General features: G+C 45.2%; 1 protein-coding gene across 18 annotated transcripts in view; it reads right to left on the reverse strand.

Annotated features, from left to right (window-relative positions):
• The window catches only part of LCOR (ligand dependent nuclear receptor corepressor), a 156,893-nt gene extending 142,296 nt beyond the window's left edge, over window positions 1-14,597 (reverse strand). For 2 of the 18 annotated variants that reach the window (XM_033187153.1, XM_033187215.1), the window contains exons 1-2: window positions 14,378-14,513; window positions 13,283-13,356 (exon numbers count right to left, since the gene is read on the reverse strand). Coding sequence is in view for 7 of the 18 variants with exons in the window: in XM_033187098.1 (XP_033042989.1) it covers window positions 12,922-13,150 (229 nt within the window). In the remaining 11 variants the exon portion in view is untranslated. The other 16 variants (XM_033187125.1, XM_033187133.1, XM_033187142.1 and 13 more) reach the window with 16 other exon arrangements.
• Between the last annotated feature and the right edge of the window lie 352 nt (window positions 14,598-14,949).

Raw genomic sequence — 14,949 nt, forward strand, 5'->3', positions numbered from 1 at the left:
GGAGGCAAGGTATTCTAGTCAAGGCCAGAGAACAGAAAAATGAATCAACTCCTGTTTATGGTAAGATTATGGGTAGAGAAACCAACATACCTTAATGCAACATAAAGCACATAAGCAATCAGTAATTAGAAACAAAGACGGGCAACTTAATGGAAATTCTGAAAGAAGGACATATGCATAATGCTGAAGATTGAAGAAGGCTGGGTAACAAAGCAAGACCGCATCTCTACAAAAAATAAAAATATTAGCCCAGCACCATGGAGTGTACCTGTAGTCCCAGCTACTTGGTAGGCTAAGGCAAGAGGATCACTTGAGTCCAGGAGTTGGGAACTGCAGTGTTAAGATCATGCCACTGCACTCCAAGCCTGGGGGACACAGTGAGACCCTGTCTTGGGGTAAGGGGGAGGGGGGAGGGGGGAGGGGGGAGGGAGGGAAGGGAGGGAGGGAAAAGGGAGGAAGGGAGGGAGGGAGGAAAAGGGAGGAAGGGAGGGAGGGAGGGAAGGTAAGTAGGTTAAAGAGCGTAAAAATTTGCATTCCAATCCCAGGTCTACCACATTTTAGCTGCGTGATTACGAATGAAATCTGTAATCTCCCTAAATCTGTTTCCCCACCTGTAAAACAGATGCTAACAACATCAAAGGTCTCTTGTCTGTCACACAGTAAACACTCAATACATGGTAGCTTTTAAAAAACATTACAAGTAAACAAAATAGAAGCAAAAATTTCTCCATATTTAAATGTCTTATTTATTTCTTTAAACTTATGAACCACTTGATGGGGATGGGAGGTGGGAAAAGGAAGATGGTGCCATAATACAAAAGGATACAACCAAGATTCAATACTGAATATGGTGTCTGGGATTTGCTCCAAAATAATTCAGTTAGGGATTAAACAAGAATAGCCATTAGTTGATGCAGCTGGGTGTTTGTTCACTATTCTTTCTACTTTTCTGTACGTTTAAAATTTTCCAAACTGAAAGATTTATTTTAAATTCCTTTCCGTTTAAATGATATAGCTGAACAAGAAAACAAGTTACAGCATCCTTTCTAGCTTTGATAAATACTGAATCTAAAAGATGGAAAAAAAGGTAAAAGAAAACAGGATAATATCCAGTGGGCAGATATAACGGTAAATACCTACAAACAACCTAGAAAATACACTTGCATTGGGCCAAAGACGCTCATGCCTGTAATGCCAGCACTTTGGGAGGCTGAGGCAGGAGGACCACTTGAGGCCGGGGGTTCGAGACCAGCCTGGGCTACACAGCGAGACCTCATCTCTATCAAAAACAAAACAAAACAAAAACTAGCCAGGCATGATGAAACATGCTGTAGTCCCAGACACTCCAGGGGCTGAGGCAGGAGGATCACTTTGACCCCAGGAGTTTGAGTTTACAGTGAGCTATGATCGTGCCGCTGCATTCCAGCCAGGGCAACAGAACCAGACCTTGTTTCAAAAAAAAAAAAAAAAAAAGAAAACATGCTTGCATTGACTGGAAGGAAGAGAAGTAGCCAGGTAAAAGTTCACAAATACCCATGCAATGGCAACAATAAAAAAAGTGAAAAACAAGAGATCATCAAACTGAATCTGTGCATGTCTCAATTTAACAAATTCAACATTTGCTTCCTCTACATACAACATATACTTATTTCAAAAATTTGTATATGGCTGGGCGCGGTGGCTCAAGCCTGTAATCCCAGCACTTTGGGAGGCCGAGACGGGCGGATCACGAGGTCAGGAGATCGAGACCATCCTGGCTAACACGGTGAAACCCCGTCTCTACTAAAAATACAAAAACTAGCCGGGCGAGGTGGCGGGCGCCTGTAGTCCCAGCTACTCGGGAGGCTGAGGCAGGAGAATGGCGTAAACCCGGGAGGCGGAGCTTGCAGTGAGCTGAGATCCGGCCACTGCACTCCAGTCCGGGCGACAGAGCGAGACTCCGTCTCAAAAAAAAAAAAAAAAAAAAAAAAAAAAATTTGTATAACTAGGGGTGGGGCATGATGGTTCACACCTGTAATCCCAGCGATTTGGGGGGCCAAGGTGGGTGGATCATTCATAGTCAGGAGTTCAAGACCAGCCTGGCCAACATGGTAAAACCCCTCTCTACCAAAAATACAAAAACCAGTGGGCTGTGGTGGCACGTGCCTGTAATCCCAGCTACTCAGCAGGCTGAGGCAGGAGAATCACTTGAACCCAGGAGGCACAGGTTGCAGTGAGCCGAGATTGCACCACAGCACTCCAGCCTGGGGGACAGAGCCAGAATCAATCTCAAAAAAAAAGAATGAAAACTTTTTAGAAAATGTTTGTATAAACTGATCATCCTAAATGTACCAGAGGAGCCTGTTACTGTATTAAATCAGATATGAATTATGTTGTAAAGTGAAACAGATGTCTTTGTGGTAAATTCACATTTTCACATGTGGAATTTTATTTTACCAAGTAGGACACATTCTATAGATCCCTTTAGTTTCTCTTTCTTTCTTATGTACGTATGTATTTATTTATCTATTTAGAGACGGAGTCTTGATCTGTCGCCAGGCTGGAGTACAGTGGCGCGATCTTGGCTTACTGCAACCTCCACCTCCCGGGTTCAAGCGATTCTCCTGCCTCAGCCTCCCGAGCAGCTGGGACTCCAGGTGCCCGCCACCACGCCCGGCTAATTTTCGTAGTTTTAGTAAAGATGGAGTTTCACCATGTGGGCCAGGATGGTTTTGATCTCCCAAAGTGTTGGGATTACAGGCATGAGCCACTGTGCCTGGCCTCTCTTTCCCTTTACACTGTGAGTTTAGGAAAGGTAAAGCATGCTTTTACCTTCTGCAAAGCTCTAAAAAATCACCTACTTAGAGAAGTATAAACAATAATCATTTACTGATAATGATAAAATGATTCGAATTTTATTAAAAATAAGCTAATCATGAGATCAAACAACAGTCACAGACTATCTAATATTTTATGAGTAAAAATAATAATGCTCTCGCCGGGTGGAGTGGCTCAGGCCTGTAATCCCAGCACTTTGGGAGATTGTGGTGGGAGGACAGCTTGAGTCCAGGAGTTTGAGACTAGCCTGGGCAGCATAATGAGACCCCATCTCTATATTTTTTTTTATTTTTTATTTAATTAAAAAAAAAAAACAGGTTTTCCAATAACAGCAATTATCATGGGAAATAATACTGGTGTTCACATCTTCTAATTCAAAAAGAATGTCTTGGCCAGGCGCAGTGGCTCATGCCTGTAATCCCAACACTTTGGGAGGCCAAGGCGGGCAGATTAACACCGTGAAACCCCGTCTCTACTAAAAATACAAAAAAATTAGCCAAGCGTGGTGGCGGGCGCCTTAGTCCCAGCTACTCGGGAGGCTGAGGCAGGAGAATGGTGTGAATCCGGGAGATGGAGTTTGCAGTGAGCCAAGATTTCACCGCTACACTCCAGCCTGGGCAACAGAGCGGGACTGTCTCAAAAAAAAGTGTACCTCTGGGCTGGGCGCAGTGGCTCACGCCTGTAGTCTCAGCAATTTGGTAGGCTGAGGAGGGCTGATGTTTGAGCTCAGGAGTTCAAAACCAGCCTGGGCAACATGGTGAAACCCCATCTCTACAAAAAACTTGGGTATGGTGATGTGTGCTTGTAGTCCCAGCTGCTCAGGAGGCTGAGGTGGGAAGATCCCTTGAGCCCGGGAAGCAAGGTTGCAGTGAGCTGAGATCATGTCACTGCACTCCAATCTGGGCAACAGTGATGCTGTCTCAAAAAAAAAACAAGTTTGCTTCTAGAAGAGCTCAGTTCTATGTTTTCTTCTTACCTGAGACGTTACATAAATATTCCAGACTTTTCTAACATTAAAATATTATACAATTATTTCTACGGATAACAGGAAAGTATATACACTGAGAGAAACCCTAATTTTGTTAACAAGATTACTAAATGTTTTCCAATTGAGTAATTTTTTTTTTTTTTTGAGATAGAGTCTTTCTCTGTCACCCAGGCTACAGTACGGTGGCACGATCTCGTCTCACTGAAACCTCTGCCTCCCAGGTTCAAGCGATTCTCCTGCCTCAGCCTCCTGAGTAGCTAGGACTATAAGTGCCCACCACCAAGCTCAGCTAATTTTTGTATTTTTAGTAGAGACTGGGTTTCACCATGTTGGCCAGGATGGTCTTGAACTCCTGACCTCAGGCAATCTGCCCACCTTGGCCTCACAAGTTGCTGGGATTACAGGCATGAGCCACTGTTTTTTAATATCCACCTCTCCCATTCTACATTTTGAAATAAAGACAATAGAATAATGTGTAAGTTTGCCAGACGTAGTGGCTCACGCCTGTAATCCCAGCACTTTGGGAGGCCAAGGAGGGCAGAATACCTGAGGTGAGGAGTTCCAGACCACCCTGGCCAACATGGTGAAATCCCATCTCTACTAAAAATACAGAAATTAGCCAGGCGTGGTGGCACACACTTGTAATCCCAGCTACTCGGGAGGCTAAGGCAGGAGAATCGCTTCAGCCTGGGAGACGGAGGTTGCAGTGAGCCGAGATTGTGCCACTGGACTCCAGCCTGGCCGACACAGTGAGACTGTCTCAAAAAAAAAATTTTTTTTAAAGTGTAAGTTTTCTTTAAAGTATTAAATGTGTCATACCGATATATAAGATGGTGATACCACTAATAGATTTTCTGACACTTTCTGCTTTCTATGTCATTTTAAAGAGTTAATTATTCATCTAGATAATTGCACATTTTAAAAATTCTTGTGAGACAACGATACGTTTCTAAGTAATCCCCTTCAAGCTTTGTAAACAACTGTGATGCATCACTTCTTTTTTCCTGAGACAGGGTCTCACTCTGTTCCTCAGGCTAGAGTGCAGTGATGCAATCATGACTCACTGCATCCTCGACCTCCTGGGCTCCAGTGATCCTCCCACCTCAGCCTTCTGAATAGCTGGGACTACAGGTGCACAAAACCACACACAGCTAAAGCTAATTTTTGTATTTTGTGTGGAGACAAGGTTTCACCATGTTGCCCAGGCTTGTCTCGAACTCCTGGGCTCAATCAATTCGCCTGCCTCAGCCTCACAGTGTGCTGGAATTACAAGCGTGAGCCACCCCACCTGGCCTGTGATGGACTAATTTTCAATGATTCTGAAGTTGTAACAAACGCTGCTTTACTTCGAATAGTATTGTTATAATAGTTTTTAATACAATTGTAAAGCACAACCGAGTAGAATTTATTTTTTCTCTTTAGTCTCTACAAAACATTTAAAGTCTAAAGAGAAGTCCCTTTAGACAGGTCTAGACCAGGCGCAGTGGCTCATGCCTGTAATCCCAGACCCCATCTCTATTTTTCTTTAATCTAAATTTAAAAATATATAGAGGAAATTTTAAAAGACACGTCTGAAGAATATTAAACTTCTAGTCTCCCAATACCAAATTTGAAACATTAGTCTAAACCACTAGTTACAGCCATCATTTTTTTCTTTTAGCAAACTGACTTATCCTGCTCTTATACTAACAAATACACATTACACATGACAGGATCCTTCTATTACCCTCAATTATAAGAACTTCATTGTAGTAAAGACACAACAAATACTAGTTTTACAATGTAAAATTCACTGGCTTGCACAATAATGAATTCAGAAAAATGATTAAGTGATATGCTAAAAGAATCTACGGCCGGGCGCGGTGGCTCAAGCCTGTAATCCCAGCACTTTGGGAGGCCGAGACGGGCGGATCACGAGGTCAGGAGATCGAGACCATCCTGGCTAACACGGTGAAACCTCATCTCTACTAAAAAAATACAAAAAACTAGCCGGGCGTGGTGGCGGGCGCCTGTAGTCCCAGCTACTCGGGAGGCTGAGGCAGGAGAATGGCGTGAACCCGGAAGGCGGAGCTTGCAGTGAGCTGAGATCTGGCCACTGCACTCTAGCCTGGGCGACAGAGCGGGACTCCGTCTCAAAAAAAAAAAAAAAGAATCTACAACTCTCTTTAACAAAAAGTAAATTAAAACATGAAACAAAGGAGGAAAAACAAGACCAAAAATCATTAGAAGATGCCAATCATTACTACACAGCTTTCCTAACTTGCCCCTCACAATCCATTAAGCAAAAGATTCTCAATCTAATTCTGCCACCTACCCCATAAGATACTTAGTTTCATTCTTAAGACATCATTATACCTGACACTTTCTAACAGACCAAAGCTAACCAATTCAAAAATCAGAGAAACCAAGAGTCAACAAAATTAAAACACTTTAAAAACAGTATATTTAACCTAGCACGAGAAAACAAAACATATGCCGGTGGTGGTGGCTCACACATGTAATCCCAGCACTTCGGGAGGCCAAGGCAGACGGAAGGTCAGGAGTTTGAGACCAGCCTGGCCAAAAGGGTGAAACCCTGTCTTTACTAAAAACTACAAAAAAGCTGGGTATGGTGGTGCCTGCCTGTAATACCAACTACTAGGGAGGCTGAGGCAGGAGAATCACTTGAACCTGGAAGACAGAGGTTGCAATAAGCCGTGATCATGCCACTGCAATCCAGCCTGGACGACAGAGCGAGACTTCTTCTCAAAAAAAACAAAAAAGAAAGAAAAAACCAAAACGTTTGCCATAAATTGTATAACTTGTCAGATGTCTGAGTTTTGTAAAATGCAAACAAAAAATGTAATCTTAAATTTCAAAAATATTGCTAGCGAGATTCCTCTCACTACCGAAATTCTCACTATGTAAACTCAGAAATGGAATAGACTCATTCAAAACATTTGTGATTGGGCAATATTCAGCAAAGCTATCCTTCTCTATCCAAACTCTTGTCATTCACTATCCAAAATTGAGGCATAAAATAGATTTAAATAATATGGTATACCACATTATCTGAACTTGGTATTTGAACCCTCACCATAAAGAAGCAGAAATTTAGATATGCATAGCAAGGTAAATCTGTGCCATTACATAACCCCATCAAATAACTAACAATTTTAATAACTCACAGAAAGGATGTTTAAGAAAGCTTTTCTTGTCTGGGAGCGGTGGCTCACGCCTGTAATCCCAGCCCTTTGGGACGCGGAGGCAGGCAGATCACCTGGGGTCAAGAATTTGAGACCAGCCTGGCCAACGTGGTGAAACTCCGTCTCTACTAAAAATCCGAAAATTAGCCGGGCATGTTGGTGTGTGCCTGTAAACCCAGCTACTTGGGAAGCTGAAGTAGGAGAAGCGCTTGAACCCGGGAAGTGGAGTTTGCAGCGAGTTAAGCCGAGATTACACCATTGCACTCTGGCCTGGGCGACAGAGTGAGACTTCATTTAAAAAAAAAAAAACAAAAAAAAAACAAAAAAAGAAAGCTTTTCTTGAGAATTCTATTTCATTCCATTACCATGCTCATTATTCTCTTCGTAAGGTATTCTGCAGTTTAGCTTTTGTTACAGTGTATTTGGTCATGTGTTGATCTGTACTTGTTCTTAAATGGGGAGTATAATGACAAAAAATATTTGCAAAGCATACACTGATAAGTATATCCAGAATATATACATTACTCTTACAATTCAACAATAAATAATAACCCAATTTTAAAAATGGGCAAGGGATCTGAATAAATATCATCTCCAAAGGTATGCAAATTGCCAAGAAGCACATGAAAAGATGTTTAACATTGCTAGGAAAATGCAAATCAAAACCACAATGAAATATAACTTGCCTTTATTTTTTTGCATTTATTTGTTGGTTTTTTAAAATAGGGCTTCATACCTACTAAAATAGCTATTATATAATCAAAACAGACAATAACAAATGTTAGAGCGGATGTGGATAAATGGAACTCTCATACAGTACGGGTGGGAATGTAAAATTCTGCAGCCACTTTAGGAAACAATTTGGCAGTTTCCACAAAATTAAAACAAACTTACCACATGACCCAGTAATTCCATCCTAGGTACATAAGAAAACTAAAAACAAATGTCCACACAAAAACTTGTACACAAATATTCATAGAAGCATCATTCATAATAGCCCCAAGTGGAAACAACCCAAATGTCCATCAACTGATTAACGGATAAATAAAATGTGGTATGTCCATACAACGCAGTGTTATTTAGCCATAAAAGAAACAAAGTGCTGATAATGCTACAACATGAATGAATCTTAAAAACATTATGCTAGGTGAAAGAAGTCAGACACAAAAAGTCATATATTGTATGACTCCAATTACATGCAATGTCCAGAATAGACAAATCCACAAAACAGAAAGCAGATTATAGTAGCTGCCAAGAGCTGGATCACAGGAGGAATGGAATGGAGAACTGCCTATGGATGTGGGGTTTCTTTTTTAGGAAATAAGAATGTTCTGAGGGTGGGTGTGGTGGCGCACACCTGTAATCCCAGGACTTTGGGAGACTGAGGCAGGAGGATCAATTGAGCCCAGGAGTTCAAGATCAGCCTGGGCAACATGGCAAGAGCCCACTGCTGAAAAAAATAAAAATAAAATGTTCTGGAATTAGACAGTGATGATACATGTACAACCTTGTATTTGAATTAACTAAAACCCATTAAGTTGTTATGGTATGTGAATTATATCTCACTTAAAAAATGAAAAAAAAATTCAAGGTATGGACCACTGTACTTGGGATACTTGCTGAATACAAGAATGGTCAATAAAATGAGCTAATGGTTTACACTGGATTTTTATCCCCAGAGCAATGTGCAAGTGTATGGAATAGTAAAAGGGATTTAAAAATAAACACAGATAGACTAGAAGATAATTTATACAGTAGTGATGTTAAGTTTTTCACTTGAAACTATGAAAAGTAACAGCTTTGCTTATTTGCATCTATCCAATATCACAAACTTGAGATTCCACACAACAGATGGACACACTTAAAGGAAATATGAATCAAGAGAGAGGTTCAGAGGCACATCGAAACAAATCAAGCCCCTCTACTGAGCTTTCTGAGCTAGTCTGCAAGCCAGGGAAGAAAGCCAATCCCATTATTTAATATATACCTTTAATTGTCACATTTCACAGCAAATACTTTTTGACTCTTTCCAAATACCAACTCCAACTTCCAAGGATGAAAATCTGACAATCCTAAAGGTATTCCAAAAATAGGTTTGTAATAGCAATGGAAAGCATAACCTCCAAATGAGCTTGCTTAGAAGGTAATACTTTTGTGGATGATAATATTGTCCCTGTAAAGGTGGTTTAAAAAAGAATCTGTCGGCCGGGCGCAGTAGCTCAAGCCTGTAATCCCAGCACTTTGGGAGGCTGAGGCGGGTGGATCCCGAGGTCAGGAGTTCAAGACCAGCCTGGCCAAGATGCTGAAACCTCATCTCTACTAAAAATACAAAAAAAAAAAAATAGTTGGGCGTGGTGGCACGCGCCTGTAATCCCAGCTATTTGGGAGTCTGAGGCAGAGAATTTCTTAAACCTGGGAGGTGGAGGTTGCAGTGAGTCGAGATCGTACCACTGCACTCCAGCCTGGGCATAGAGTGAAACTCCGTCTCAAAAAAAAAAAAAAAAAAAAAGCCGGGTGCAGTGGCTCATGCCTGCAATCCGGCACTTTCGGAGGCCAAGGCGGGCAGATCACGAGGTCAGGAGATCGAGACTATCCTGGCTAACTGGTGAAACCCAGTCTCTGCTAAAAAGACAAAAAATTAGCCAGACGTGGTTGCAGGCACCTGTAGTCCCAGCTACTCGGGAGGCTGAGGCAGGAGAATGGCGTGAACCCAGGAGGCGGAGGTTGCAGTGAGCTGAGATCATGCCACCACTGCACTCTAGTCTGGGCGACGGAGCAAGACTCCGTCTCAAAAAAAAAAAAAAGGATTCTGTGTCATTTTCTAGAGTTCCACAATGATATCCTTAACTAAAGGAAGCATTCCTCCCCTGGGCTAAGGAAAAAAAAGTGTCGCAAACTGCAAGTTGCCTAACAAAAAGTCTCCACTTTCTAACATGCATTAGAAAATCCTACAACCTACCTTTGCAAACCTATCATGTATATCCCTTACACTAATCATGAACTGCAGTTTAAACTGACAAGTCATTGCTGTCCTCCGCTTTTGCTCATGCCATTTCTCATGAATGGAATGCCTTTTCCATATTCATCAGAATGAAGCAAAAATCTATCACCTTCAAGAAATCTTCCTTCATCATCTCAGGAGAGATTTATTTCACTTCTAAACACCACTAGCATTTGCTTGCACCATCATATGACACACTATGCCTTGTACAATAACTGATTATATTACATTTTCTCTAAGGTTTAAAAGTTCCTTAAGGTTGAGGCAGCTTTCCCAATAACTTTGTTTGCCCACAGTGCCTGATAAAAGACAGATACTTAATTAAATGAAGTAAACACCTAACTGCCCTTCATCCTAAAAACAGCATGGATACAAACAGTTAAGTGATTAGGCAGGTGCTCTGAAGTAGCAAGTTCTATCAGGCAAGCGACTTTGGGAGGCTGAGACAGGAGGAGTTTGAGACCAGCCTGGACAACATAGCCAAACTCTGTCTCTAAAAAAATTTCAAATAAAAATAAAAGTGGCATCAAATAACCAATTCTCCCTATGTAAGAAATTCCAGGCCCCCCTGTGTAGTTCCACAAGGCTAAAAAATGGCATTATTCAAATACTGCCTAGAATTGCTCCAGCTACAAGAACGTTTGAGGAAATTAGGGCAATCTGAAATAACTTTCTGAAAGTCAAAGAGACTCATCTGCTGTCCTATTTTTAGCCAAGCTACAGCTAAGCTGAAATCACCACAACTTTCCCCACATTAGGAAGAGCTTCTTGAAAATACGGCAAGGGCAAGGGGCAGCGAAGCAAAAGGTTACATCACATCAGGCGCAGAGAGAGCCTAGATCTTCCTGGAATCTAAATTGATCATCCTAGTCTCAGAGGACTGCTTAATAATCACCTGGCAACCAAATAGCCATCTTGATCATAATCACCGTCTGAACCCAAGACTAACTCCAATTCAACTGAACCTAATCATTTAATCACCAACTTCACCACCACCACCTGCCCCTACACCCTCCAAAAAAGTATTAATAGAAGGGAGAATTCGATTTTAGAAATGACTGAGAATTTTTAATCCAAAGTGCTGTAAATTAAATACTTTTCAGAAACCAAATGACCCTAAAGCATTCATCAGTCAAGAGAATCAAATAGGTTAACTGTTTAGAACCAATCCCACTAAAAGAGGAATTATTACATCGGAAAGTAAACAAATTACCTTTTAAATTGTGTAAGCATCACTGCCAGTCCTTTTAAATATAGAAAGTTCTTAACACTACAATTAATTCACTTAGAACTCTCCTCTTAAAGAACAAAATTACATATAATAAAAGAGAAAATATGAGGCCCCACTGATTTTAGTTCGGAGACTATAAATATATGTTACTGCTCGGATTAAAATATTGCTCTGCACTCTGGACTCTGTAATCTTCTGAACTTTACTACCTTTAAAGTGGAAATTTGGACTTAAAAGTATGCTTAAAGAAATCTGATCACCAGATTAAAATCTGCCTTCAAAAAGTGAATCAAAATTTTGATATTCCACTGAGATATTTACAGAAATAATTTGTCAGTCATAATTTTAAGAACCAAAAACACGGCCGGGCACGGTGGCTCACGCCTGTAATCTCAGCACTTTGGGAAGCCGAGGCGAGGGGATCAGGACGTCAGGAGTTCGAGACCAGCCTGGCCAATATGGTGAAACCCCGTCTCTACTAAAAATTAGCTGGGCGTGATGGCGCACACCTGTAGTCCCAGCTACTCGGGAGGCTTAGGTAGAAGAACCCCTTGAACCTGGGAGGCGGAGGTTGCAGTGTGCCGAGATGGCGCCACTGCACTCCAGCTAGGGCAACAGAGCGAAACTCAGTCTCAAACAAACAAACAAAAAAGAACAACAACAACAACAACACACCTTGGCAAGCAGCCGTAACTAACCACTAACTAGTAATGACTGATAAAATGGGGTCCTGAGGCAGGAGGCCGGGATTAAAAGCAGAGAATTAGAATAAGACACACTAATTAAAATAATCTAAACTAAAGCAACATGGAACTTAGAAAATCTACAGGACAGGACTACATTATAAATTTAAAAATCTTTCAAAGACTAAAAAGCCCTGCTGAAAAAACCAATCACTAACAAATGTGAAACATAAAAGAACTAAAAATTATTCAAAACAATTTCAGCGTTTGATACTAACCCACAATTCTGAAAACGCAATTTCATGCTTCTCAAAACCTGCTATATGCTCTCTTCTATGATAGTCCGAAATAACAAATAATTCAAAAAGTACTTAAACCGACGTAACATTTTAGTAAATGTATAATAGGTTTGAAAGAATAAAACAAGTAGAGATAGAGCAGAGTACAGGATAACCGAGAGCCAAAAGGCTGTTTCCTGGAGGGCAGCACCGGTCTTGGATTGGCAGAAGGGGAATTTTAAAATATATTCATGAGATGAATTATACCAAAAAAATGACTCATGCCTTTATTATTTGCACAAGCATATGTTTGAAAATGCACTTTCAACCTTTGGACAACCAAAGTGGTATCACATACCTTAAAGCATTGTTGCCTATATTAATTTTGGTGCTACAGTCTAAATCCTTAACGAAACTCACGCTATACATTTTCGTAATGAAACCCTGTAGAAATGGAAAGGCGTATATTCTTTAAGTAAAGGTTACCTGATTTTTCACTTGTTTAAAGTTTCAGTTTTGCTTTTCAATCTATTATCGAAAACATCCCTTGTGGGACATTGTAAAGGGCAGACCCTCCTGTCAAGCCAGAAGGCTCAAACACAAAGACATTGAGCTAACCAAGTGCTGTAATTCTTCCAAACTGAGCCTCTCCACACCCCCTCCACCCTTCCCCCCAACAGATATGTCTATTAAATCAGTGTCTGTTCTCCCCCTCGCACAACAAAGAGAACTTCTCACCGCATGAAATTGCCGCTGAATGGACACCAGAAAGCAGGATTTGCATAATTCCTTCCAACGAAACCCTGTCGGGAAGGAGGGGATGAGGGGCCCAAGCGAACGGATAGATTCTCCTACATTCTGCCGGGAAGACCTGGTTCCCAAGAATATTCCCCTGGGGGAGACGGGGCTGGAATTCTGGGCCTCCCCGAGGACTGGGCGTGGGGGACAGCGGACGACGAGAGGGCATCTCCCCACACACCAGCAGCACCGAAGCAAAGACGGGGAAGTAACAATGCTGGAGGACAGGAGAGTCAGACACAAGGATGAACTGGGGCTAGGGGGCGGCGGGCGGAGCGGAGACACCACACGGGCCACTTACTTTTTGGAGGGGGGTTAAATATATGAGTTAAGCCCTTATGGTCCCGCCGGCCGCCGCACAGAGGGAAACGGGACCTTGGGAGAGAAAAACAGACAAAACACACAGTGTGAGAGGCGCAGCTCGGCCGTCCGGCCCCTCCCGGGGCGCCCCCGTCCGCGCTCCCTCCGGCCCGCAGGGAAAAAGCCACCCGAGGGCGGCCCAAGGTCCAGGAGGCGGGGGGCGGACGGGGCATTCGGGCGAGGCTGCGGCTCCGGCCAATCCCCGGGAGGGGACGAGAGCGACCCCCGCAGAGGCTCCTCGGTCGGACCTGGTCCCACCCCCTCCTCCCCGCGGCACGACACCGAACACAAATACGCACACACCGACCCGTGCGTCGAGGATTAACTCCCCGGCCGCCGCCGCCCGCTGAGGAAGTGCAGCCGCTGCCCCCCGCGGCCATGACACCCCACTTGGCTCGGTCAGGCGCACCCGGGGACTGTGACAGCTCCAGCTCCCTCCGCCCCCATCTCCACCTCACGCTTCGCACACGCCCGAGCGCCGGGCGCCCGCTTGCCGCCCGCCGCGCGTGCACGCAGGGCTGGGGGCGCGCCCCGCGCGTGGGGGAGGGGTGGCGCGGGAGGAGGACGGCTGCGGCCGGAGCGCGGGTGGGGGCCGAGCACGCCCGCGCCCCTCCCGCCACCCCCAGTACAGCGCAGTGCCGCGGGGCGAGTCGCCACAATAAGCCGGCGGCGGCGCCGGGGTGCCGGGCCCGAAGCGGGAGCAAGAGCGGGAGCAGGGGCGGGAGCAGGGACGGAGGGGAGCCAGCGGGCAGGGATGGAGACCGGGAGGGGGAGGAACACGCGCTCCCGCCGAGAGCCCGCCCCGGGGAGGCGCGCGGAGGGGAGGGGCTGGCGCGCGCTCGGCCGAGCGGGGAGCCCGCCTGGAGGTCGCGCGCGCTCGCACTCCGGGGGGTGGGGGAGGGGGGAATGCTCGAGCGAGCCAAAGAGGGCGGGCGGGCCGGAGCAGCAATTGCCACTTCCCCAGCTCCCTCCCTGGTCCGGGGCGGTCGGCGGCGGAGAGGCCGGAGGGGCGGCGGCGGTCGGCGGAGGGTCTCACCTACACAGTGAATGAGCTTGTGGCGCCACGAATCCAGTTCTTGCCGAAAGCCGCGTTTCTCAACGGAGCATTGCTGCCGCCTACACACCCTCGCCATCTTCTGCCGCCCGCCCGGCCCAGCCTCCGCCGCGGCCCCGCGCACGCCCAGCCGCGTCGCCCGGGGCCGCGCACGCACCCGCGGCCCGGGCGTCGCGCCTCCCGCCGGGGGCGGTGCAGGGGCAGGGCCGGCCTCACCTCACCGTGGCCCCGGCGTGGCCCGGGGGCGGCCTGGGCCCTCTCGCCCGCGCGCCGCCAGCCGCTCGCTGCCCGCCGGGCCGCGATCCCGCCGTCCTTCTCCGCGGCTGCCGCCGCCTCTGGCCGCCCGAAACGGCGCCTTCCCACAGCCGGAGCTCAGCCCCGCCGGCCCCTCGCCGCCCTCGCACTGTCCCCCAAGGCCACGGCTGCCCCCGCCCTCCCCTGAGCTTTTTGTTTTTTACACCACCCGCATTTATCACTTCCAACCTGCCTATCGCCCGGCACCAACTGTTGCAAGTTCCGTAATAACTGCTGCTATGAACTTCTCGGTCGAAACT

This window comes from Trachypithecus francoisi, unplaced genomic scaffold (genome assembly GCF_009764315.1).
Source record: "Trachypithecus francoisi isolate TF-2019V2 unplaced genomic scaffold, Tfra_2.0 Contig01579, whole genome shotgun sequence".
Lineage (NCBI taxonomy): Eukaryota > Metazoa > Chordata > Mammalia > Primates > Cercopithecidae > Trachypithecus > Trachypithecus francoisi.